Source organism: Haliotis asinina, chromosome 10 (genome assembly GCF_037392515.1).
Source record: "Haliotis asinina isolate JCU_RB_2024 chromosome 10, JCU_Hal_asi_v2, whole genome shotgun sequence".
Taxonomy (NCBI): Eukaryota; Metazoa; Mollusca; class Gastropoda; order Lepetellida; family Haliotidae; genus Haliotis; species Haliotis asinina.
Window position 1 is genome coordinate 45,522,711 of NC_090289.1, and position 27,739 is coordinate 45,550,449.

Sequence of the window (27,739 nt, forward strand, 5' to 3'; positions counted from 1 at the left end):
CTTATTATTGGAAAACCCATCAGTTTTCAAATTTGTCCAGCTTTTGAGTACCCAAAATGAAAATTCCTATTCAAGACTTCAAAGGTAAGACTAAACTAATGTAAAATGCATTTGTAGATACTCCTTATGCTTATATATGTACCGAATCAACTTCCCTGTCTGTAAGAATGTATACCTGCATACATGTCCATCGCCGGGAAACCAAGAAAAGTGAATTGACTTGATTCTGGTAGTGATGGGTCAGTAAAAGGACAAGCGCCCAGGAGATAGAAGTGTGTATTACTACAGTCTGTAGTGACTCTTGGTCAGCTCATTACCTAAATAGGGGTGGATAGCATTGGTCAGCAAATTAGTGTACTCATTGAGTCTGTCTTTTGGAGGTCTGTCTTATGGGAGTGAACCAGAAGCCCAAGCAGGTAATCCCCAATACAGCTGTGTTGACAGGAAAGTTGGTTTATGTGGTCTATCACTTTGCGAGACTTGGAAGGGAAACAGACAGATAGATATTCTATTCAGTAATAGACCATTCATAAACATATAGTATATACAAATATTGCATGATTTTTCATGCTTGCTACAGGTATATCTACCCTTGAGACCTTCATCGATGCGAATTACTGGGCCTAAATTTCGAAACTATCTTAGCGCTACGACTATCTCAGAAATCTAGGGCCTGGTCATCCTACATTACCATGGGCATCCCGATCCACAATGTATCTTTGCAAACACGTGAAAATAATTATATCTCTATGGATGTCGAAACTACCGCCCTCCATCTACAGTTCATATCATATGAGCCCGTGGAATACACTCTTCGAACTGTGCATCACCATATTCAATGAATTATTTGAAAACAATTTGAATGTAGGTTATAGTATGTTATTATATTGCAAATGCAATTATAGGCCAAAATAATTTCACTTTCACAAAAAATACAACATTAACCAAAGTACACTTGTATTCCCTTTGCGTTCAGTCAAAAAGACAACTGGCGCTTAATAAGTGACAGAAAGATGGACCAATGCATGAAAATGTTTACGTCTTGTAGAAAATCATAAGTCATTTCAATGTACTGTTTCAGTATTCAATGTAAACTACATGTACATTGCTTTTGTATGAGGCTTAACCAAGTACAGTCACCTGAATGACATCATTTTCTCCTCCAGGATTCAGAAGAGGGTGAGTTACTACCAGCGATCCATCGTCACAGAGTCGTATTCTGTCGTTGGTGTTGATTAAAGTTGCGAAACGTGGACTTGACGTTGATGGTTCATCTTCATCTGTAAAGGCCACTCGGCCGATTGTTGTGTTGATCGATGTCCTCTGCAATACACAATTTTCCCAAACTGATTTTCAAGGTGTTTTTCTTCAAGGACAAATACGCTGCTCATTCAGCTATTCAAAGTATCTTAACGATATAAAAGTTTCTTGGCGATATTTACCCTTAATTTGACGACATGGTGCAGATGGATAAAGGATGAAAAAACTTGGAAAGATTCAAGAATCTTCCATTCATAGCAATGTAGTACCAACTTTTCATCAACTCCTCAAACTAATTCACTTGTAGACACAACAGAAGTTTCGGGTAATTCGGTCTTTATCGTATCCCGATATTACGTAGATCGATGCTCATTCTGTTGATCACTGGTTCATCTTGTCTAGATTCGTGATTGAGAGTGCTGGGTGTGGCGGTAATCAAAAATACCACCCTGTCCACGTACACAGATGTCAGATGAAACCTTTGAAGGTTTGGCACAGGGTAATTCCAGTAGGGTCAGAATGGAGGAGAGTGAGTGAGTTTAGTTTTAACTCAGTAATATTCAAGCTATATGGCGGCGATCTGTAAATAACCGAGTCTTGACCAGACAATTCAGTGATCAACAGTATGAGCATGGATCTGCGCACTTGGGAACCGAGGACATGGGTCGACCAAGTCAGCGAGCCTGACCACCCGATCCCGTTAGTCGCCTTGTACGACAAGCATAATCGCTTTCTATGGAAATCGTGGGTTTCTGAAGGACTGTTCTACCCCGGACCTTCACGAGTCCTTGAAAAAAGAACGTCTACACGTCTACGGAGAAATGTCTACGAAGGAGAAAATACCTTGGAAACTGTAAAGTTCTGTAACTGTTGCTCACGGGAGAAGAAAGGGGCATTGTCATTGATGTCTACAATGTTTATCACGAGCAGCGTTCGGGTAGATTTTGGGGGAGACCCGTGATCAGTGGCTGTGATATGCAGTGTTACGTTGTCACCGATCTTTTCTCTGTCCACAGACTTTACCTGAAGGACGCTAGCGGTCGTGCTTTCGATTGTAAAATATTCTGAATCATCTGGAAAGAAAATGTGAATCGTCATCGAAGTGATGTTCATTGTTGGCATAGTTTGCATAGGGGATTAAAGCATCGTAAAATTATTGTCCCTCTGACAGGATACGCAAGTCCCAAATCTTTCAAGGTCAAATATAACCTTACCAATTTTTATATTTCGGCTACATTTTCTATAATCGCCAGCAGCTGAGGGGATGGTGTGATTCCAGCTAAGGCCCATGCAGGTAGCAAAGGTAATGAAAGTCCCTTTGGACCCTAGTATGGTGATCTACCTTCAGTTGTTGGTGATCCATATCCTAATTTCACATAATGTCCAAATTGTGCTGTTATTTGTAACTGCATATACTAGTTTTAAAATCGGATTGTGATACTCTAGTTATTGTACCGTACTTTGACGACGGGTGTCATAACATTTACATATTTCATATAATCATGTTTGTTTTCGTCACGATATGGATGAAATATTGCCGATGTGACGTTAAATTATAACTCCCTCACTCATTCACTCACTCGAATCCGGACCAGACAAACCAGTGACTGACATCATGGTCATCAGTCCATGCAGTGTGATACGATGACCTTCTCCAGCGAAGTCACCCTGTCGTTCAACTTCGCTTGACCCCTCCCATTAATGCTTGGACTCAGGCATGGCTCAGGCATGGCTCAACAAATACCATATTTTAATGTCTTTTTGTATGAAGGGGCTGGGAATCGTACCCACGACCTTCTGTCCTTCGAGCGGACGCTCTAACCAATACAACACAGACTGGATCATTTGCAATCCAGACCCGCATTAGACTGAAAACAACAGATGACCCAAAGTAACATGACTTTATCATCATCTATTTACGATAGCTCTGAAAACATATGTAAACCCTTAAAGTAAGTGACGATACCAGATATGAAATTTAATGTCCTGCCCTACTGATAGCAGAGAGTCAAACAATTTTATTGTCTGGATGCACAACTGCCTCTGGTCCACGTGGTAGTCAGGCTTCGTCCTAGCTTTCATATTTGTTGTCACAAGTCGGTATGTGGATATCTTGCGCTCACTCCATGAGATGGGTCAGGCCTTGCGTTACCATATTACGCGTTATCGCTATCTCACCTTCACTCCACGACAGAGGTCGAGCTTTTATCGTACCGTTATATATCTGTACTTGCAAGTCGACTTTGTGCCACCATGCGCTCACTCGGAGATAGGGGTCGAGCATTGTCTTTCCATCTTATACGTGTCACAATGCTCTATAACATCAACTTTGCCCCTTACCCATTTCATATGTGCAGTTGCAGGTTGGCTTGTTGTCATCTTGCGCTATCACATAGAGGAGGTGAAGCGGCTTTGCTATCTCAATTTCCTCCCTGATGCTGTGTATGTACTTCGGTTTCATAAACTTTGGTCGCTGATTGTTATCAATTATGTTAATTGCGAGCTGGAAACACAAAGGCAAAAACACAGCAGATGATTTTCACCAAATACACATATATATGAATATGTGACCATAAGCAGTTTCCGTCAATATATATGATCACGTATATCATATAAGCTCGATACAGATTTCAGCGTGTATACGTTCCCAAATCTACGAACTATTTCCATATAGTTTTGATATATGAATCAATACGATTTTACTCTGATAACAGAAGGTCATATCTGTGACAGTTGTAACCTACTTGTGTGCTGTTGCTGTGTTTGCTATCACTGACTGTTATAGTCAAGTTAAAGAAGTCAGGAACAGTTTCGAGGGAGTCCGCAATTGACACAATCCCATTATAAGGACCAATCTTGAAAGGCGGGTTAGTTGTCTTCAGATCTAACAAATAACAAAAATAAATTGTGAAAACTGTGGATATCAAAACATTACAAACGAAAAATTCAGAATGTCCCACAAGAAAACTCCCACACATTCACAAAGGACATGAAACAAATATACATATCAGTATCCTTTAAGGATATATAAAGAAATAAAAAAATGTAAGTAAAATAATAAATTGGTAAATGTTCAGAGGTATATAGATAAATAAGTGCATTTGTAAATGATGACTACGATGACGATGACGATGACGACGACGACGACGACGATGATTGTGAAATCTATAACTGAATATGTTACCGTCTGATAGCTTGTAGTGGAAATTGCCATTTACTGCTTCCGAATCGGCATCGCCGACGGTGACGTTGAAACTAAAACTTCTCTCGGCGCCTTCTCGGCTGACATTGGCGATGTAGGGTTCGTTAAGAAAGAATGGGACGTTGTCGTTCACATCTTCTACCGTAATGTTGGTAGTGGCTGTGCTGAGCCTCTTTGGCTGTCCTTCTGGGTTGTCATGTGCCGTGACTATACAGGTGTATAACCTGACACTTTCATAGTCAAGTGGCTTTTGTACCTGGATTCTGCCCCTGACATTGTTGGTGATGGGGTCTGGAACTAGAATCAGACAACTACTGCTTAGGGGAGGCACCTGTTACAGATGGGAGGCGACCTTAGAATAACGCACGTTGAGTGTGTTGACAAATGTGTGTGATGCCATTTAATGGCTTGGCAACCTGTCCGCCAGACAGAAAGCACACTAATGTCTGGTCGCACGTGGGCAACAGTGAGTGTCAGGAAGGTTCATCAGACATCTGTCTGCTGTTAGTGTTGCCGGCATTTTCGGACGTAATAGGTCATCACAGACACGCAAAGAAAAGGGGCGAACGTAGTGTATGTTTGTTGCATCGCTTCACTGAGCAATATTCAAACCATTTGAGGGTAGTCGGAAAATGGATCGGATGATCAGGGATATAATGACATGAGTCTAACTGTCCAATCCCGTTGGACAAGGCAAGCAAAGGATGCCGAAGACTTGTTCTAACACGACTTTCTTGAGCATTTTTACTGGTGAGACATGACACCTTACCCCACAGCTAAATCAGCCATGAATTCCACATGAAGCTACAGTTACGTTTGATTTCAACGCATGAGAATTTTAGATTTGATTTCAAGGTGATCGACGATTTCAGCAACATACCATTTTCGTACATGACTCGTAAAATTACAATCGGAGAGGTAATCCAGTGTACATTATCTTGTTCTTACCTCCTTTTATCAAGAAGGGGCAGAGCTGCGATGAAGTCACTTCGTAACTCACCAGGCCGTTGGTGTCTTTTGTAGAGTCCTTGTCTGTTGCTTGCATTGTGCCAACCTGAGTATTTGGACCGTCCACGTTAATGTTAGCCAAATGAGGAAGATACGTAAAGGATGCTAGATTATATTGATGCGACATTTTGGAATTATACCTTCTGATTCCGTTGTTAGGAACGGTGAGATAGACTAATGACCAAAGCGTTTTCGATTCCATTCGAGCCAGATTTGATTCTGTTCAAGTGTACAATGTGTTAAACCTGATGTTCTCCACCGTGATATTGCTGTACTTTGCTCCAAGCGGTTTAAAACCATACTCACTCACTCACATTACTCAAAGCAATCTCTCAGAAGCCGTCATTGCTATCTACCTAGTTCTAAAGTGCAAGTCAAACAAAGCCATGCTTACAGACATGAAAACAATGGCACCAATGTTACAAAATAAGGTGAAATGAGATTTAAGGTGGTAGTTAATTAAGAGATAAAGGCATTCTGTTTTCATTTCTGCGGTCCTTTATCTGCTGATTTAAGACCGGTAAATGTCATTTAAAGCCGAAGTGTTTTCATTGCGGGTGTGAAGGATGGCTGAGTAATGGCGTTTCTGTGCTGCAGATGAATCGGTAATGTAGGATAATGAACTTTGATGGTTTTTGTGACCTGTTATTTTGACAATTTCTCTAGCCTTAACACCTGCATGTGATAAGAGTGTTACAGTGGTGAACCGAACACAATGGTTTGTGTACTGCTTACTAAGATCACATTTAACAGAGATTTGTTTATAATAATAAATTTCATTTTCATTTAATTCATGCTGTTTTGTGCTTTGTTTTGGAGTGGCACCCGTATGCAGTACAGTCTTGTATGACTGTTTTGTAGAGCGGTGTCGGGTATTACCGAACAAGCGGCCGTCACGGAACAAAATTCCATCCCCGCATATATAGATATTGTCAGGTTCGTTTTGTATATTCATTCATTTGTGTTACGGGCGATGAAACACCGGGAGAATTACTAACTTAGCCGTGATGTGATGTTAGCAGTTATGTAGTACCCGGCATGGAATCTAGCGTTAATTCAGTGACACTCAATGTGTGCCGAAATTCTGTTGTTGAAGAATTTCATTTGTACCGCTTGATTCCAGTAGGTCGTCACCGAATCATTCCGGTTTTAGGTCAAATTTCTCTTCTCCGAATATCTCGTAGAAGGTACCAAGGTGACAATCACCTATGTCTAATTCAAACGACATGTTTGTTTACAAACAAAAAGGTCAGCGAGTGCTTTGTATTCATACGCAGGTGAAGCGGTCGACGGGTAATTAGCGGTCCTTTGATTTAGGTTTAAGGACGGTCACGTGCAGCAGTCAACCAATCAGAATCGAGTATCTCAAAATGTCGTGCTAAAATGCATGCGTGTGCTTGCGTGGCTGTTCGTACTAACTCAGACTTATGTCGATTTCATAGTGTTAGCTCACGTAGATACCATGCCGCAGCTAAGCATGAATACCCTCCTCATTATAGGCACCAGTCCTTGTTTACATATTAATGCCGAGGTACAACGTGGCCGGGATTCGAACCTGCGACCTTCCGCCGCTCTAGGCGATCGCTCTACCCACTACACTAAAGATGCATCTTTACAAGGGAATGGTACAGTTAATACGTTGTTATGGCAATACGCGTTACATTCTTGCGCCCATTGCTCTGATATCAAATGTCCAAATATACTGAGGGGAAAAAATAACGGATCAAATGAAACTACTGACCTCACTGTTGACAGCAGCGTCCTCTTTGACGTGGAAGAAGTAGGTCGGTGAACTGAACTCTGGAGAGTTGTCGTTGACGTCAATCACAAGGATGGTGGCCGTCACAGTCGAGGTTCGTCTTGGATTGCCATTGTCTGTCGCCTGCAAATTGAAATGACAAGCAGGTTGTACGCTTCTGTGAACGCTTTCCAATGTGTGACAGTAAGTGGGAGGTATTGCAAGACGCTCGCATGCCACCCGCAAACATTGGTATAAAGCAGTCACCATGACTGAACCCATGATCAGAGATGTCTTGCACCTCAAGTGACTTGACCGGCCAAATATGGCGCCGCAGACAGATAATAAACGAAATGTTGACAGAAATCGTATTCTTATTTCTGCTTTTTGTTTAAAAGTAGCTCACCACATGACCGCGAACATGATCTCAACAAGTAAATCGTAGAAAGAAAGACGGATATCTCAGTTGACAGGCCATAGATCTTCTTTTAATATCATAGCCACTCCACCAGACAGTTACATATTTATAAAATTGCATTTAATTTTGTACTTTCACATTATTTGAGGCTTTATGAATGGCAGTGGACGTTTAATCTCATTCATGTCAGAGGGGACAGTGCTAAAGAAAATACGCGTGAAAACTCAGAATTCATTTTTTGAGCACTTCGCTGTCATCTTGTCATGGTCGAATGAGGTAACTTTGTTCTTCGTTGTTATATTCTGGATAGGTTTTACTTAACATAATATATACATATAAAAACTGTGACCTTACAATGAATATAACGGGATATGGGATGAAATGAGATATGGCAGGACTCCATGTCCTACGATTATTCTCTCAAAGACAGTACCCTCACACCGTCGTGACAAAACTCTAATGGGCTTATGGGTAAGCCTGTACCTCACACCCATACCGTTATTGTCAGGTTGTACGACCGTCTAAAAGGATCGTCCGCATCAAGGCTTTTGGCTACCTTCAGTGTGCCCGTGGATGGGTGGATCGTAAAATCTGAAATTATATGCTCATGAACAGTTGACAATATACAGCGTTCTCATCTTGTTTCATCTTTCGTTTTACTTCTCGTAACGATCAACACTAAGAGAAGGAGACAACAAGACATCACTATACAGGTTTCTGATATTTCCAGTTTACCATAAATCCTGCCTTTTGATTGTCTGAGATTCTCAATCTATTGGTTTTCTGTTTTGTCTATGCCACATTTAGTTATGTGATGTTCAACTGTGCGGTGTGTAAATGTTCGTGTTTGGAGTAGACAGCTCCATGATTGACATCATGAACACTGATTTACACAAATGGAATATGGCAACAAACAACAAGCCATTCAATATCTGTTAACAACATACCCGTGAAGATCCAGGTTTCTTTAAGTGGCATTTTAGAAGTTGGTATTATGAGGATGAAGACGTTTATGAATAGACAACTTCTTTCTTGCAATGGATGCGACGTTGCGGTGTAGATTCTAACACCGTTCTCAAGCAAAAGACGATAAATGTTATAAATTTTGCTTGCTGTGTTAGAATCTACACCGCAACGTCGCATCCACTGCAAGAAAGAAGTCTATCTTTTGCTTGTTAACAGAGTTAGAATCTACACCGCAACGTCGCATCCATTGCAGGAAAGAAGTTGTCTATCCATAAAAGTCTTCATCCTCAAGATCTAGGTTAGAAGCGGTCTTCACTAACCCATGATTGTCGTAAGAGGCCACTAGTGGGATTGGGTGATCAGACTAGCTGACTCAGGTTAGCTGACACCTGTCATCACATGTCAACTGCATACAACGATGCTCGTGCTGTTGATCACTAGATTTCCTAGTGCAGGACTCGACTATGTTCAGACCGCCACCATATATACAAAGCAAACAAACATTACAAAAGCTTGGGATATATTCTATCCTAATCAAGTGGCCCACTCCCAGCTGTAACTTTCAATGCCCTCATTATTTACAGGTCGTCGCCATATAGCTGAAATATTGCTGAGTGCTAAATAACTAAACAATCAACTAACTATCATCTCTTATGACAAGTATGGTTGACTGTAGACCATCTCTAACCCAGATCTTCATGGAGTTCGTATTGACTGATTGCAAGGAAAGCAAATCGGAAAATATTACCTGTCGAGTGATAAAGGGAATATGTCACTTGACCATTTGCACCTGTGTCTCTATCAGTGGCAGTAACAGTCGTTATGACTGTATTGACTTTCACGTCCTCCTGTTCGCTAAACATCAGCTGATTGGACTGAAGAGTGAACATCGGATCGTTGTCGTTGACATCCTCGACATGGACTCGTACCTGGATCAACAAATATAATGTATGTATGTATGTATGTATGTATGTATGTATGTATGTATGTATGTATGTATGTATGTATGTATGTATGTATGTATGTATGTATGTATGTATGTATGTATGTATGTATGTATGTAGGTAGGTATGTATGTATGTATGTATGTATGTATGTATGTTTGGTTGAGTTAAACTGATACTGTTTTGTCAGAATAAACATTAGTCATGATGTCTAGATCTCTCATTTGGATTAGCTCTTTATACGTGCCCATTCCCAGAGATTGTACAAATTGAATCATGAATTTTGCCTGATGGCTAATGCGTTTGTTCGTCACACCTAAGGTGCGGGTTGTAAAGATCAGAGCCCACACGGTTATGTGAAGTCTATTTTTGGTGTCCCCGATATGGCTGATATATCGCTAAAAACGGCGTAAAACCAGACTCAGTTACTCATTCACATGACGGTGATTGAGCAGTTATTTCCAGAGAGAAAAGCTTACCACGGCCACATCATCCGTACCCTGCTGAGTCGCTCTCACAATGAAGTTGTACGACGCCTGTAGTTCTCTGTCAAATGTACCAGCATAGAATATTTCCCCAGCATTGTTTATTGAAAAGTTTGTTTGAGCGAACTCGGCGTCAATGGAGAAGGTCACCTGACCTGCTCCGCTATTCGTTACTGAGACATTTCCAATCGCCGTTCTTGTGTAATCTCTGTTTTCTGTGGCAGTAAGATTGAAGTCAGTCTCCTTGAACTTAAGTCCATTTGATGCACTTTGAATGACGTGAACCGTCACTGTTGTGGTAGCGGACAAGGAAGGAGTTCCACCGTCGACTGCAATGACGTTGAAATCATACTCTCTGCTTTTAAGCTGAGGGGATGAATGCAACCGTATGAGGTTTGAAGCAATTGTGAAAAGGCCTATGTATTGAGAAGATGCAATAGATAACGACACATTTCCATTCTCTTCTGAATCAGCATCATGAACTCTGATAAGAAACAGAGGTATGCTAGCTGTCGTCCCAGTGTTCGTAACATTAACGTCATAGCTGAACTTTGAGAACGTCGGAGCGTTGTCATTGACATCAAGGACCTTGACAGTGACAGTCGATGATGAAGTCAGTGCTGGTTTACCTTTGTCGGCGGCAAAAATGATTAAATCTCGGTAAATAGATTTTGTTTCATAATCTAGGGGTGAAGTACAGGAAATACCACCCGTGTGGCTGTCCACTGTGAACATGTGACTATCACTGCCGCCTAGACTGTATACGATGAGACTATTTTCCCCGGTGTCTGAATCGGTAGCGTTAACAGTCACAATATTTTTCGAGCACGGAGCATTTTCGTCAACTTTAAACACGCGGCCGTCGACGCCGTGAAACGTGGGAGCATTATCATTTACGTCCGTCATGTTGATGGTGATATTCAGGTATGTACTTAGTTGAGGACTTCCAGAGTCAAAAGCTTCAATATTCAAATTAAAACAGTCATATGTTTCCCTGTCGATACCCTTTGTCGTTCTGAGCGTTCGATTATTTATAGTAAAGTACCCAAGACCTCCAGATATTATTTGAAAGGAGACTTTTCCATTCAGGCCCGCATCCTTGTCAGTTGCTCTTAACGTTGTGACAACTGCGTCAGCTTGGTTCTCCTGGACAGTAAACGTCGTCGCTGTTGTTGTAAAGACTGGATGGTTATCGTTGACGTCCTCCACCTCGATGTTGAGATATGTTGAACTTGTTTTCCTTCCTGAGCCTGCTGAGCCGTCTACGGCATAAATGGGTAAGTAATAATCGGATACTGTCTCTCTGTCCAGCTTCTCATGGACACGGACTTTGAACGATTTTCCATCAGATGTTTCTGCTTTGAAGGTTGTCGTGTCATTAATTATGAAGGTTGACTGCCCATTTATGCCTTCGTCATTGTCTTGTATGCTTCCTTCCAACTGAAAACAAGATACTTTCATTCAGATACCTTTGATACCAGTATTAGCGACACAGTCAGTGACACCGATGAGATTATTCCAGCATGATATATGACAATATATTTATTTTCTATTTATGATGGACAGTATCTCACAAGCAAGTACACACACCCGCGCATACATTCATCCATTGCATCGGAAGTGTTTGGTTTGGTTGTTGTTCAACATCGCATTCAGTAAGGTCCAGATATATGACAGCAGTCTGTAAATGGAGGCTGGATCAGGCGATCCAATGATCAACAGCATGAACATCGACACACGCTACTCGGATGCGATGATATATGTTAGCTAAGTCAGCGAGCCTGATCACCTGATCCCATTAGTCGCCTCTTATGACAGGCATGGGTTGCTGAAGAGCGAGTCAGACATAAGTGACCAAGTTTAATTGTGGCATTTGCACTCACGATCCAAAGATCTTGCAAACGATTTAACTGACAATGGATATACCTCGTCATTAAGGAAGCACGGTACTTACCAGCACATATCCCGGTTCCACATTTTCTTTGACCTTTACATACGGATTGACAGAAAACACTGGACTGTTGTCATTCACATCAGTCAAAGTTGTATGTAGCTCCCCAATAATCTGAAAACGGAAGCAATACTATCAACGTTACACTCTCCTACCCAGAGTTCCATTCGGCCAAACTGCATAGTATCTCTGCAACAGGCCAGAAAGATGTTACGATTCCTTACATCTTACACAGTCCATTTAATATTATGTACACAATTCCTTAACTTTTTTTATTTTTCATGAGTCTATACTTCTAGTTAAACATCGTTGTAAAATGGTTTAGGTTCACTGAGAAACTATCCTAAAACGTGTAACACTATTTCGATTTGCGCAGCGATCCTTTGTTTACATGGGTTGTACGGTTCCACGTGCTGTCATCGACGTTTTATGGCGAGCAAACTATGTAGCCTGTTTAAAATATAAATACGTATTGTCATAAACGTTACTGTCGCAGTTGTTGTCGAATATTTAAAAGTGTAAAAGAATATGAAAACCTCGCTTGTGTTATGCCACCCTCGGCCTATTTATGAATCTGCGCGTTTGTTTACAAATAAGAGAAAAGTCACGTCACGTGATATGCAAATTAGCCTGTGACAGTGATGTTATGCTAAGTCATCGCTGCGCCGTAGTGTGTGAAAGTTAAATACATCTTCAGAGACTTGTATTTCACCATGTTCAGTCCCCCACATGAGTCAAGTGTTAAAACCATTTCTTGTGTCTCCCGCCGTGACGTTGCTGGAACACTCTACGCGGCGTAAAACTAAACTCATTCACTCCACAAGACTCAATTGTAAGTTCAGTATTGTTGCTTTGATCCACTGGACGGTAGGGTAGTCGGGGCGATGGGTAAGCCTAATGGTCAAAGCGTCCGGTCCTCACACTGAAGACAGAGCATGCGATGTATGCGAGGTTTCCGGGTGTCTACGGTCCGGATAAACGAGGGTATGCTGAACACATATCGGGGTTATGGGTAGCCTTATGGCTAAAGCGTCCGCTCGTCACACTGAAGACCAAGTTTCGATTCCCCACTTGTGTACAATGTGCGATGCCCATTTCTGCTTTCCATCACCATGGTATTGCCTGAATATTGCTATAGCAGCGAAAGGCTACACTCACTCACTCACTCACTCACTGATATAGAAAATGTTCACTAACAGTAAGGATGCACAGATCTTGATCCTCCATGTGTCCGCTGATGCTAAAGTCAGTGTGGGCCTCCGTGCTCTTCTCTCTGTCAAGAGGTCTCGCTGTTGTAACTCTTCCCTGCAACAAAGGTCACCGTATGATCTCTCACACGTATTTTGACGTTAGGGACAGTAAAACCAAGGCTGAAAAAGAGTTTAGATTATCAATGAATATCAAGATGGTATAAAACATCCCAAATGGAAAGAAATGTACTTTCGTCCCTTTAACGCAAACGAAAGTAGCCTTAGCCTTGCAAAGTGTTAACGATGTCGCTCTTCATGCAGATGCTGATCTCTGGCGACCCTCACCGTGGTATTGCTGAAATATTGCTGAAACACACTCACTCACTCACCAACAAAACAAATATATTTCGCCCTCTGTTACACATCATTCAAATCTTTGCAGGGCAATTAGAATTGGAATGCATGCGGAAAGCAAAATTAATGGATATCAAAAGCAAGATTTATGGATATCAAAAGCAAGGTTTATGGATATCGACGTCTTTATTGTGAATTGTGTTATTCACAATAAAGAAGTTGACATCCATAAATCTTTCTTCTTATCTCATTACAGATCATCGTATGTTTGTGTTATCACTGATTTCTGGAGATTACTGCCTTTCGTGTTAGAAATGATCGGACAATGGTTACTTGCATGTTATCACAGAATAAATTTACTCTTTTTTCTTTTATTCACAATTAAGTCCAAAATCAATCTACTGTTCTTACTGTAGTTTTGTTGAGGAGGAAATAGGAGTAGGCTTCACGCTCTGTAAACATATAGTTGGTGTAGTTGGCTTGCTTGACGTCAGCCACAAGGGTGCCACTGGGTGATTCTTCCGGCAAGACGGCGGGGAATGACATATTGAGGTTAGTTGTCCGTTTATTCGGAATCGTGATCGTTACATCTACAGTGCAGTCGCTGTCAGACCTTGATGTCCCGTCCGTAGCCCAAACAGTGAAATTGAAATTCTGTGGAAACTTGGAAGGTCCAACATGCATATCTGTTGCACTTGTCAGAGTACCTCCATTGTCTATTATAAAATAAGCACCGTATGGCCCATTGATTGTGAGTGTTAAGCCTGATAAAGGTGTGTCTTGGTCATGTACTGGTATTACACCAAGTATGGTTCCTTTAGGAGAACCACTCAGAGCGGTTAGGTATAAAATGGTCTCATCAAAATGAGGTGATTCGTCGTTCACATCCTTGACTACCAGTCTTCCAGCTACACGAGTGCTATCTGCTCCATGTGGATCAATAGAAGATACATAAAGAGTAAACTCAGTTTCTCTGTCCGATACCTTTTCAAAATCCATTTGTTCTTTAACCAAGACATCATTATTTTGGAGCTTTAAAACACTTGGTAGACCAAGCGCTGTGAATTCAAAATAGGAATTTCCCAAAAACTGATTCTGCATGATGACCTTATTTGGAGCATTATTCTCATCTATTTTGTACTGGTAGTTATCGTTCAGGATGAGGATGTGATAAACCGCTAGTATCATATCTTGAGATGCGGAGTCACGTCTTAGGTGTATTTGGAAAGATATTTCTACTGAGGCCACAAGTGTAGATCCGGTCAATTCCAATAGGTCTACGTCCTTCTTCAGTACAATTAGCCCTGACTCTTGCAGTTCAAACAGTGCCTGCACAATATCGCTTGTACTGATACTTATGATTGAGAGTTTGTATCCAGCTTCTTCATATCGTGACGTCAGCTGTCTGGTATCGCCAATGACTGTTGTCTTCCTTGTCCCTTCAAAGAGGAAGTAGGGAACTATCTTAGTAAGGACTGTGGTTTCCTCAAAGATAATATGTACTGATACTACTTGCGATATGCGTATGTACTGAATATGAGCTTCCATCTGTAGCACGATGTCTTTCTGCGTTGTCTCCGTGTTCGACGTTGACGTCAGCGTTATGTGCGTGCTGTTGGCGTGAGCTGAGATTCCGCTGCCTTCAGGAAGTATTTTAACGGGAATTGGAATCTCCAATCTCGGGAAGTCGGCAAGCGATGTAAGAGGAATAGTGCCAACTGGAACATGATAACAATATTTCCATATTGACAAGTCCACCAATCATCACATAATCTAGTTCACAGAACCTTTACGTTATAAATTGCTTTATATATACTGACCAGCAAAAGGAACGCAACTTTCATGTTTATGTCTTCTATTTGAAAAAAAACTTGACAAAAATACATAGATGCGTTTCTTTTCCTGTTAAGTGTATTACATAGCTGTGGAATTACACAGTCACTATTGGCTGGGCAGAGGTTGGTTCAAATCGAAAATTCGCTCTCAAATTCTGAATATATCCCTGTAATACCAGTACTGGAAGTTTTCAGAGAAAACGGTAATTTTCTATTATGGAATTTGTAATATGCATTATATGCATCTTGTATGTATTTCAATTCAAGTTACACCTACAATATTCCATACAGTTCAACAGATCGGTGCTCATGTTTTTGACAGCTGGATTGTCTGCTCCAGACCCAATTATTAACAGACCGCTGTCATATAATTGGCTTATATCTTAATGCGTACACGTGTTCACTTGCTGCACAAGGCTAAGCTCAAGATAACCTCTCATTCGCTTCCTTGTCTGTCTTGTTCATATTATACCCCGATAGCTTATCAACACAAGTAGTCATATTACCCAGTGGGCTGTTATCAGCTTGACGCGCATTCTGTTTAATCAGTTGGGCAATGTCATAATTCGGTGACTAGAAACGTCCCTCCTCGTGACTAAACAGCTGATTTATACCCAGCATGCGTATATTGTGTCCCTCACCCCCAACCCAACCCCCGTGATCTAATTTATATGATATATATACTTGCTGAATAACGTTTTCCCCCAAATTAGGATGTTATATTGAATTAACAGCATACGGCATATCGCATCTGATGTGACAGATACACGTCCTTACGACACTATCTTGTCTATACAAAAGTTAGTAATGAACAAGAATTACGTTCGACATTTCCAGTCGCATACCGTACACTGAGAAAGTAAACTGAGTCAAAAAGAAAGAAACTTCACAAAATGTAATTTGAATGGGATCCCTATCTTTCAACTCTAGAAAAACGTTGGCAAAACCAACTCAAGCCCATCCATTCGTCGTGCAAATGACGTTAGTGCCAAATCAGGTTTTGCAAGTGCAGTCGATCACATGATCTTCGCATTGACGTTTTCTTCATTTGCACGTGTTTGCATTGGCCTCAAGAATTGAAAGAAACAAAAAAAAACAACAATTGTCTTCCACAGTTCTAACGGTACTTCAAATGCCACGATTGTCAAAGGTGCAACATGAACGTGCCGTTGGCATGTTGCAAGCGGGAAGATCAGTTATTGACGTCGCAAGAGCAATGGGATGCAGCCGTCGTACTGTGTATGACTTGCGAGGTTGTCTACAACAAACTGGCACCACTTCCGATCGCCCAAGGTCGAGTCGTCCACGTGTGACGTCAAGAGCAGAAGACCGTCAAATCGCCATACGTCACCTACGTGACAGATTTCTGCCGGCTATATGAACCAGGGCTGAGATGTTTAGAAGTTGACTGTCCTCACAGACCATTCGAAATCTGTTGCGGGATGCCAATCTCCATTGTCGACGGCCAATATTGACGCGGTTTCATCAACGTCAACGTCAACATCTGCCGTGGGCCCAACGTCACCTCCGATGGACCCAGAAAGACTGGAGTCGAGTGGTCTGTAGCGATGAATCCATGTTTACCCTCAGACTCTCGGACGGAAGACATAGAGTCTGAAGTCTGTTTATTACGAGGGAGGAGTGCAGAGAAAGGTACAGCGAGGTGTTCACGAAGCGTTTGCTCCAGTGGCGAGAAAGTCATAGATTCATTAACATGTGCTGTGCTGTCTCCATGCTTTCTTGCACACCTGGCTGGCTCTTTCCCTGCATTCCTTCCTCGTAACAACCAGAAAACTGTGTCAATATTTTAACTATAGCGTGTTAGACAATGTTTTATAATCAGGACAAAAAATATGAGAAAACCTCACATAGGTGGTATGATGTTCTGATTATGATCCGCGTTTCATTGAGCGTGTTGTGTTTATTGGTTTTCGAGCTAGGCTGCAATTCATCGGTCGGCTTTTGAGCGAGACGGATTATAACAATTCAGCTGTCGGTTGGTATGTGAAGTGAAAGCAACAACATAGTTTGTGGAACACATGCAGTATTTGGGATTAAACTTTCTTTGTAAAGTACAGATGTTAGTGCTTTTGTTGGTTTAAGTCCCATCTGAGATTGAAACCCCAACAATCAAATCCAGGCACCTCTCCCAGGCGGAGGCTGTGATGGTTAGGCGTATGACTTTGTGTGCCTGGGCGAAGAGCTCACACAGGATGTCTTTCCGGATGTAGCACGGATGATCATGGAGATAACTGCCATACACGACAAATGTAGCACGGATGATCATGGAGATAACTGCCATACACGACAAATGTAGCACGGATGTTCGTGTAGATTACTGCCATGCACGGCAAATGTAGCACGGATGTTCGTGTAGATTACTGCCATGCACGGCAAATGTAGCACGGATGTTCGTGTAGATTACTGCCATGCACGGCAAATGTAGCACGGATGTTCGTGTAGATTACTGCCATGCACGGCAAATGTAGCACGGATGTTCGTGTAGATTATTGCCATGCACGGCAATTGTAGCACGGATGTTCGTGTAGATTACTGCCATGCACGGCAAATGTAGCACGGATGTTCGTGTAGATTACTGCCATGCACGGCAAATGTAGCACGGATGTTCGTGTAGATTACTGCCATGCACGGCAAATGTAGCACTGATGTTCGTGTAGATTACTGCCATGCACGGCAAATGTAGCACGGATGTTCGTGTAGATTACTGCCATGCACGGCAAATGTAGCACGGATGTTCGTGTAGATTATTGCCATGCACGGCAAATGTAGCACGGATGTTCGTGTAGATTACTGCCATGCACGGCAAATGTAGCACTGATGTTCGTGTAGATTACTGCCATGCACGGCAAATGTAGCACGGATGTTCATGTAGATTATTGCCATGCACGGCAAATGTAGCACGGATGTCCATGTGAAAGGAAGCCCATGATTCGCATCACAATTAAGATGAAACAATATAAAGCTCTGGCGGAGGTGCAGGAATGCGCTTTGGCAACCCACTTTGTAATAACAACGCACTTTGTACTAAAATTTTCTAAGCCCAAAGAGTTAAGTTTTGTCCTGGAATTTGTTAAATGGCTATTGACACCCGAGTGCTTTGGTTGCGTTTTGGTGATAGGTTTCTAATGGTAATCAGACAGACACTTATTAACCATTTTCGAAACATTACATGGAAAAATACTAAATATGTTTTTCTTTTTTTTAAAGTATATGCCACATTGGTCACTTTCTAAATTGCACTATAAAGGTAGTATTTATTCTACACTTTATTGTACATTGTCGAAAAAACACGTACAATGACTGCACTGCTCTACATTAGCCCTCCCTGACTATTTAGGCCCTTATGTTACAAAGTATGGTGTTGTCTCATCACTAGTCATGATGTACAAGTATCACAATTCACTCGGTAGCTTTACTCTTGATTTCAGGGCATAGATTTCCATGGCTCTCTTAAGTTAATGCTAATGTATGGCACATGCAACTATCTTAACGCTACGAAAATCTAGGTCCATGAGAGACAGCTTTCTGTACTTACCCACGAGCCCACTACGAAGGTTTCCCTTCACGGTAAAATCCCACATGTCCTTTGCAACCAAAATGGTTGGAGCTGTAAGCATAGTGTTATAGAATGTACATTAAGGTTCCTCCATTCCATGGAAACATTACTAACCTAAAAATGACCAAATGTTCATGCACTTTAAGATAATACGTATAAAATAGATAGCTGTTATCATTAATACACACCTGGTTAGATGATGCTTTTAGATGCTTCCTCTTACCTTGTTTACAAATCCCATCAACCGTTTCCAAACGATTCTGCACACATTCGCATCGACGTCCACCGGATTCATTCAGTACGCATGCGCTTTGGTTTACGTTACAATGGGCATGCGTGCAGTCCTGTCCTAATCCGACGTTGGTCATTTCTTTGGCCGTTGTGGTTGGCATAGTTGAGGACCGTGTGGTTGGTGATGGTCGGGTTGATGTCGGTTTGGTTGTATGTGTAGTTGTAGATCGGAGTGCTGTCGTCGGAGTACTTGTGGAGGCTGTGGATGTTGTCGGTGTGGTTATGGTGGGAGTGGGCGTAGTCGACATAGTTGACGGTTGGATTGTGGTGGCGGTGGTTGTAGTCATCGTGGTTGGCTGTGTAGTTGTGGTGAGTGTGGACGACGAGGTTGAACCAACAGCTTTTAAGGAATATCATTTATTAACATTTCAACTTTAGGAAGACGATACCAAGTCAGTGAAATGAAACTATTGATGTTTTCCATCAGTTGCATTCTTCCACATAGAACATACACATCCATCATAAAGCAAACATCAATCGCATATCAATATTCACATCAGTGGTCATTCACCGTACGTACATCAATCTTTACTCACCATTCACGTCACCCATTAACCGTGTAATCCACTCACATCTCACATTTACACTTACCTTCTTAATCTTTGAGTCATCTAGAACGTTTGTTACGTAAAACCGAACGAAGCTATAGAGGATACACCACAGTGTCACAGACATGTTAAATAACAAGCATTGAATTAAAATGTCAATATTTCATGCGGTACACAGTTAGCTAGCAATATTGCACCTTTAAAGCATTTCTGACAGAGGTCAAAGCCTGGATTAAAAAGCCCGTTAATTCTAGTTATTTTCTGTCTTGTTAACTTCATTTCAATAGGTGGAGGTCGCATTATATAAGAGAATCTTAACTCAGAGGCACATGGCAGTCATGATGACTCGTAAAAAGCAAAATTCTGATCATAGGCATGGACACGACACGTGGCTATAAAATTGGCAAAATAAGTAAATTTTGACATGGATAACATTAAGACAAAATGACTGGGATGCTTTGTATGGCACATGCACACATATTGGTGGATGGTACATTTGCACACATTTAAGAAATCACTGAATGAACAAGCACAAGAATAATCCCTGGATGTAGAAGCGATGCTTAAAGGTGTGTACAAAGATATAGAATTCTACGGCTGAAGCTGATGGCAGATGGCAGAAAATGACAAGATTACCCACGTAAGCCGAAAAGGTAATGAAAGCAGCTCCGTTGAATACTGGTATTAATCATCTTCTAATGACTAAGAAGAAAATAAGAAGTAGAATAATATATTAAATTATACAAGTAATAATTATTATAACAATCTTTGAAAGAAAGGGATTATTTCCTTTCGAAAACCAATTGGCGCTAAATCATTGATCTATTCGTACGCATGTACAATAATATTGTACATAATAGTGCAGTTCACTAATTCAAAACTTTAGTAAATTTGATTTCACGTCTAAACATTTGTAGAATGCTAATTCATGGTTTTGACGCACATTTCCCCCCACAGTAACTATGACCTTAGCTTTAGCTGGTTCAGATATGATGAAGGCAACAGGGTACACGTAGCATTCCTCATCCTTGCCAACGTTGGTACCGGAAATGCAGAGATGATTGTAGCATAGACGGAGAGGCAGTTCTGAAACATTCCAGCATTGTATAAAGGGTCAAATTTGCCTGACGTGAACGACGTCACTTGGTAAGCATCAGTAATGTCTTTCTAAACGGATGATTACCTTGCTGATTTTTCAATCATCCTGATCCGCTTTTTTAGGTAAAACTACCTGCAGGTTAAGAAAGCTTATAGGTGCCACTCTAGAAGTATTTCTTAACCGATAGTCCCGGTTACTATTTGTATTATATTTCTGGAATTTAGATTGATTGTTCGTTGTCTCCAATATATTACAAAAACTCGAAACTTGACTTTTCCCTTTGAAGTGGAAACACTCACGATTTGAGATAGTTGCTCGTTATAGGAAGTTTGATAGGGTACATGGTAGTCCAAAATACAGCGCTAAAATAATAAATGCAGATGATATAGTCGTACACGGTAATATCAATTTACTGTTAGAATAATAAATGTGAGCGAGTCAAAACTGACTTTACACCATTTCCCTTTTCCCTCTAGGGCAAAACAATTTCAACAAATATCATTTTAATATCAGTAATATTCATAAGATTATATGATATGTGGAGGTAAAGTTGTACATAGTATTTGGTATGATACTGAAGATCATCGGAAAGTTGTGTGTGAATAGCTTCAAAGACACTGACATGCAGAGAAAGGGTCCCTGCAGGTACACCAAACATTCTACTTCTAAATGCCTTTGACAGGAACTCCATCCCAGCATATTAGCGCGAATGGAGATTGCATGTATTTAGAGAGCTATGTTAATAATTTGCCGTGACAAAAGGAATAAGAAATCCCCTCACAGCCAGCAAAATATAACACTTCTTGAGCATTCCAGCAAAGTATGGTACCTTCGCGATCGGGCTCGTCAAAGTCAAAACACATATTCATAAGCAGAAAAGCGCCCAAGAGGAGCAACTCTACAGCGCCACCTTAAAGGGCGTGCCGCTAAAATACTATCATCGTGATACGAACTGGGACCCATGATAACTATCACTCAAAACTCTATACATTGTGACCAATAATAATTATTATCTATCACTTAATCAGTAACAATAAAAATTACAGAATATAGACTCTCGTAACAAGAGAAACATATCTAGGCAAACAAACAAACAAACAAAAAACAAGAAAAAACAAAAGCAAAAAGACACTCTATGTCATCTTGGAAAACTTGATCAGTGTTGGTGTACGCGTCTGTTAAAGGAAGCTGAAATCTGCTTAAAGGCAAATATAATAGCATACCTGGGTATATAAGGAAACAGACCCACTTTGATATGAGCTCACACAACAATCCGCCTTGAACGAAATCCAGTTGTGACTGTATCTGCACCCGTCACCTGATAGTCAGTTAGATGACGTCACGAACCCTACCAGGAAGTAATGACGTGTATTGATTGCATTGTGATGTACATAAGACTGGGGTTAAATTATTCTCGTAACCAATCAACGTAGTTGGTGAATTATAAAAATAGAAAGGCCAAAAACGTCGGAGCTGGAAAGGTTATAAAGGTGATTTCACAGTGACATTCAGACGGAGGCCTTTGAACCTACTCATCCATCTGCCGAATAACTGTTGTTACAGTCTACCCTCACCCCACTCCTCGCCCACCACACACACACACACACACACACACACACACACACACACACACATACACACACACACCTCATTTCGATATATCGCATAACATAATTATTGCTCACGTTAAAATGTTTTAGTTGTTATCATATACAATGTCTCTTTGAATTCCTTCAGTGGGCAGGATATCGTTGTCTCTTCATCACATCTGGAGTCTTTAGGTACTGCTTGTTACTGGTTCACAAACGCATGCTCATGGTATAGTCAGATTACAGTTTCTCACGATTGTGCAAACACAACTCTGTAAATTTACACATCGCAAGTGTGATGAGATGCTGTCCAGTCCTTTATTTGTCTTCACTACCCTCGCGGCATCTCTGGTGTAGTGGTTAGAGTGTCCACTCGAAGTGCGGAAGGTCGCGGGTCATATGAGAGAACTATTCTTAAGTACGACGTTAGACCCTGTTTCACCTCACCTCACTATGGCTTTTTACAATATTCCAACAATATCAGGGCGGACAACACCAGAAAATGGCTCCACACATTGTATCCACGTGGGGACACGAATCCGGGTCTTCGGCGAACTCGCCAAAGCTTTTATCACAAGGCTACTACCCTACTAACTCAAAAGGAAGCTATATAGCTAAGACATTCGTTAACTGCGTGTTGAGTTACCTTGGAGGTAATTGTAAAGTTACAGTCATTACCCATGATACTCACAAAGGTACTTTCATCCATTTGCATCCTGTATGCAAAATGTATTTTGAGTAAAGATATATATTCTCCCTATGGGTCAAACTGTTTTCATAGCGGAATGAAGTCAAAATGAGCTGATTTACGTGTCATGACTATCATCACACGTCCAACGTTATCAGACAGAGTACACTGTGCTAAAGAACCCGTCAGAAAGATTTCATCATGTTCAAAGTCTTGATCTGACGATAACACTGGTGCATCCCAAGGCCATAGTACTTCATCTAAAGCACTCAGCATACACACTGACAATGCTGTTAACTTTCGATTGCGCACACCGACACGCGGACAAATGTTACACAACTAAATACACTTGCTGCAGTTCACACATATGCAGAGACCGCCTACATGGTTATGGGTGAGTGCTTTCAGCATGCTTTAACGCAGTTTTTAGCAGACTATTAAAGCAATATTACTCCGGGAACCCCAACACTGGGCTTCACACATTGTACCCAGGTGGAAAATGGAACCCGGGTCTACAATGTGACCAGCGACACTTTAACCATTAGGCTGAATCCATTCTCGATATGTTTTCAACATATACTCGTGTATCCGGACGGCAGATATCCGGAAACCTGGCATACCGGGTGATGCTTTGTTTCAATACTTGTCGGAAAAGCATTTTTAAAATCTCACGGGGATCCGTAGACAGGCATGTTTCCATGTTTGTTTGTAGCAGGGACATGTGTCCGCAGGCTAGGCCAAAGTGAGAACACCTCGGGGGCCAAAATTAATTGAACCTTCCTTCCACATTAACCTGTCATATCGTGGCATAAATGAAAAAAACCCAAACCACTCACTCATTCATTCACTCACTCACTCACGTGTACAAGTACTTTTTGCATATGAATATGAACAGATGTCGCCACAGATAATCATGCGTAATACTTTTTCTGGCGTTTTCCGAAATAATCTGCTCTGCTCTGCTGAGCCATAAATAACCTATCACATCAGTGATCAATTATTGATTTTGAACATGTTACTAAAATTATATTAATAACGCCATTATGCATCATGTCTAAAGCAAGTGTTCTTTTTCAAGAGGTAGTTATCATATTAATAGATAAGTCAAAGTGAATCACCGAACTGGACCTGGGCGTTGGATGTAGCTTGCCACCAATCGTCTGGCTTATACACTGGATGTGTTATCCGGAAGGTACTTTGTTGTGACATTCCTGCGCCAGATGCACCCAGTAGCATACTGTGTGATTCGACGCTTCACGCGTACGCATTAAAGTTTAAAGGACAAATGAAATGGCTGCGAACACCACGCTAGAGGGCAACGTGTTATGCCCAACCATGGGTAATCGTCATTGGCGAAGAGCCATATTTTCACAATCCCGATTCACGTCCTTGATAGGCATAGCGACGTCGAAATAGATGTCAGTCTTCATGTCAGTTTAGGAGTTTCATAGGTAATGATATTAGGAGGAATGACAATGAATGAGAGAGCATCACTCCCTGTTGTACAAGGAGTAGCTACTTGGCTCATCTGGTGAGACAGCACACACGTGTCTTGACGGCAAGGCATGTAACTCGACTTTTCGTCGCGCATGACAACGCTCGTACTCACCGTGTACGACGTCAATGCGTATCCCCAACACGACCACGCGCGTACAATACCAGCAAGGGTGATTGTGTCTAGCAGAGATGGACGTCGAAGAAATAGATATGTCCACGTGGGTCCCAATGAAGGGACCAAAGGGACCAGGAAGTGGGGCACAGCTTGTCACCAACTGTCTGGTTTATACACCGGTGGTGTTATCGCAATAACATTGTTTTGTGACATTCCTGGGTGAAATGCACCAAGGAGCATACTGATTGATCCGACACCAAACACTACGCAATAAGGCTGAATTGGCGAGACATATTTCCACAGTCCCGATTGACGTTCCTGATAGGCATGACGACGTCGAAATTGACGTCAATCCCATGTCAACCAGAGACCAAATGAGTTTCACAGAAAATGGTAGAAGGTGGCCGAGCGAACACCACTCCCTATTGTGTAAGGAAACGTCACTTGATTCCCCTGACAGCATACATTCCTCTTGACAGCCAGGCACGAGGGTCAACGTTCCGCCAGCCATGACAACGCTCAAAGTCAGCGTGTAAGACGTGAAATTAAATGCTTATCTCCACTACAACACGTGCATGCAATACTAGCTCACGCAGATAGCAAAGGTACTGTAAGTCCACCTGGTCCCCAGTGTGTTGATCTACCTTTGGTTGTCCTAACTGGAAATCCAGTTTGAAAGATATATATTCATTTTATTCTTTGTTTCTGTGATATTCTAGATGGTTTTAGTGTCCTTCGTTGACAGGCTGTTGGTGATTTACATGTTTTTATCATGAAGATGAAAAGTCGTTTTTGTCACGATACGGCTAAAATACTGACGATGTAACGATTTGTAACTCACTCACTCATAGTGTATATTCATGTTTGTTCTTAAAGTTTACAGTAGACTCTCATAAACGTAAGCGGGTTCACTTTTATCCTGTATTATATCTTATGTGTGTCCTGTATTTCACATGATGGGTGAGACTAAAGTAAACAGTTTGTCTGCCTGTCTGTCTACCAGCAAAGGGTGTGGTTCGTCAACGTTTCTCCCATTCAAAGCCTATAGGTCATGCTTATTCGTTTACGCAAGTTGCCGACTATATCGGCTGAATTGGAACAGGTGCTGCAAGAAGATTGGGACAAACACCCTTATCTCGTCAATGGGAGATTTATAAGCAGTATTCGGGACTGAAAGTTTGCTAAATCGCGGTGATTTTTCTCACTATTAGAGGATAAACGTATTGTGTTTGAGGACAGATTTTGCAAATGACTGAAACATGTGGTGACCCTGGAGGCAGATACTTGACTGACTGTCAAATTTGGACCATGCAGAACCGACGAACAAATCCCTTTTCTCGTTGACCGACATTGATCTGTGTTGTAACTCAACAAAGACTAACGGGATGATTTGTGTAAATGCGTCTAACTTGCGATGACTTTTTCTTCTATTTTCATCATTTGGGACAGGATTGTCGCCAAACGTCTTTTTCTTGATAACAAGAACATGGATCACCAGCAGTGAAAACCTTGTGGGGAAGCCAGAAGAAAACAGAATTCTGTCGGTTTAACATACTCTCTCATGTTGTGTGAACCATTATGAACGGAAACAAATATACGAACTATTTGTGGTAGCTGTTATATAGAGGTATATTTACAAGGAATTCTGATAAGACAGATATTGTTTGTTTATGACTGGGACTATACGTTGTAACTGAATGTGAATGTTGTTATATTAGAAGGTAATGTGATAGTGAGGTTCCCTAATAAACTTGGAGGAAAATTCGTATAATTGTTTTTTTTTCGGGTTTTAATTAATGCTTTATCAACATTTCAATCACTCCTGTTGTGTTGGCAACAGTCATGTTGGATATTCAAGTTGAAGTAATAGCGGCAATGTTGCATACGTGGGCAGTGAAGAGTATTTTCAGTCCAAATTGATGGTGACTGATTTCAATGATTTTCCATTAAAATGCACTTCAGGTTGTCGTGGTAGAATCCCAAATATGTCTATTAAAAGAGAAAGATGTCGATGTAATGTGCAATCCACAGTGGACCTTACAGGATCTGCTGAATGTTAACCGGTCAACGAGTAGCTGTCTGTCACCATTGCTATACCTTTGTAATTAGAGAAAGTTGCATGTAAGCACCGAATCAGTTGATATTCAGCTCGCATTAGACTGATCCGAAATTGTAAATTATATCAGTCCTTGACGTATCAATACCAGGATGTACAAGCAACTCTAGGTACAGGCCTAATTTGGGGATTATCAACTCAATATACTGTTACTAATATATTGTACACACAAGCGTCCATTAAGCTGAACTAACGTTGACGTGTTCCTAGATATATCTAGGTACTTGACTCCTGGCCTTGCGAAAATGAGAGATAACGTAGAACATAAATTTGTATTCAGAAGCTAGTATAATAAAGTGTCCATTTATTTATGAGGAGACAACATTGGTTTGTTTTTGGACGGTTACTGACCTCACTTCTAAGCTGGTCACGAGATACCACACATTTATGTATTCGAGAATGATCTGTGAGTTAATGCTGGGAGCTAAAAGACATGTATAAAGTATGTCCTACATGTGCACTTCGGTAAAAGCAACTAGCAAAGATATCACACTACCACACCTCCTGTTCACAATAGCAACGAGTCGAAGTCCGTATGTCAATTTGACGCCTCATAGCTAATTGTCAGTATCACAGCGAGTACAAAGCCTGCCTACATGTCTGGTGAAACTCTGTCTGGGACGATTGTTCAGTTAATATGTACCATATGAACCCTGGCTACTCATTTTTATAACAGACAATGCAGACAGACATGGATACGGCGACTTGTGTATACCAGTACCAATATTATTGACGGTAACTGGTAACTTCAAAAATCTGTGGCGATATATATCCGTTCTAACGACATGGCAAAGTCGTCTCCAGCGCCGCAATTAGTTGTGCAAAGCTGCACCCCTTGCAACCGATAAATTACTACAAAAAGTCGACA

General features: G+C 41.3%; 1 protein-coding gene across 1 annotated transcript in view; it reads right to left on the bottom strand.

The window, feature by feature from the left end:
* Window positions 1–22,163, bottom strand: part of LOC137298720 (protocadherin-16-like) — a 36,711-nt gene extending 14,548 nt beyond the window's left edge. Inside the window, exons 1-16 of the mRNA XM_067831000.1 lie at window positions 22,090–22,163; window positions 19,152–20,853; window positions 18,908–18,979; window positions 13,928–15,234; window positions 13,170–13,277; window positions 11,976–12,086; window positions 10,016–11,461; window positions 9,341–9,521; window positions 8,123–8,217; window positions 7,212–7,352; window positions 5,411–5,516; window positions 4,445–4,759; window positions 4,005–4,144; window positions 3,601–3,763; window positions 2,104–2,333; window positions 1,141–1,323 (exon numbers count right to left, since the gene is read on the bottom strand). Coding sequence (XP_067687101.1) covers window positions 1,141–1,323; window positions 2,104–2,333; window positions 3,601–3,763; window positions 4,005–4,144; window positions 4,445–4,759; window positions 5,411–5,516; window positions 7,212–7,352; window positions 8,123–8,217; window positions 9,341–9,521; window positions 10,016–11,461; window positions 11,976–12,086; window positions 13,170–13,277; window positions 13,928–15,234; window positions 18,908–18,979; window positions 19,152–19,506 — 4,953 coding nt within the window. The 5' untranslated portion in view covers window positions 19,507–20,853; window positions 22,090–22,163. The remainder of the gene's footprint in view (window positions 1–1,140; window positions 1,324–2,103; window positions 2,334–3,600; window positions 3,764–4,004; window positions 4,145–4,444; window positions 4,760–5,410; window positions 5,517–7,211; window positions 7,353–8,122; window positions 8,218–9,340; window positions 9,522–10,015; window positions 11,462–11,975; window positions 12,087–13,169; window positions 13,278–13,927; window positions 15,235–18,907; window positions 18,980–19,151; window positions 20,854–22,089) is intronic.
* Window positions 22,164–27,739: the final 5,576 nt, after the last annotated feature.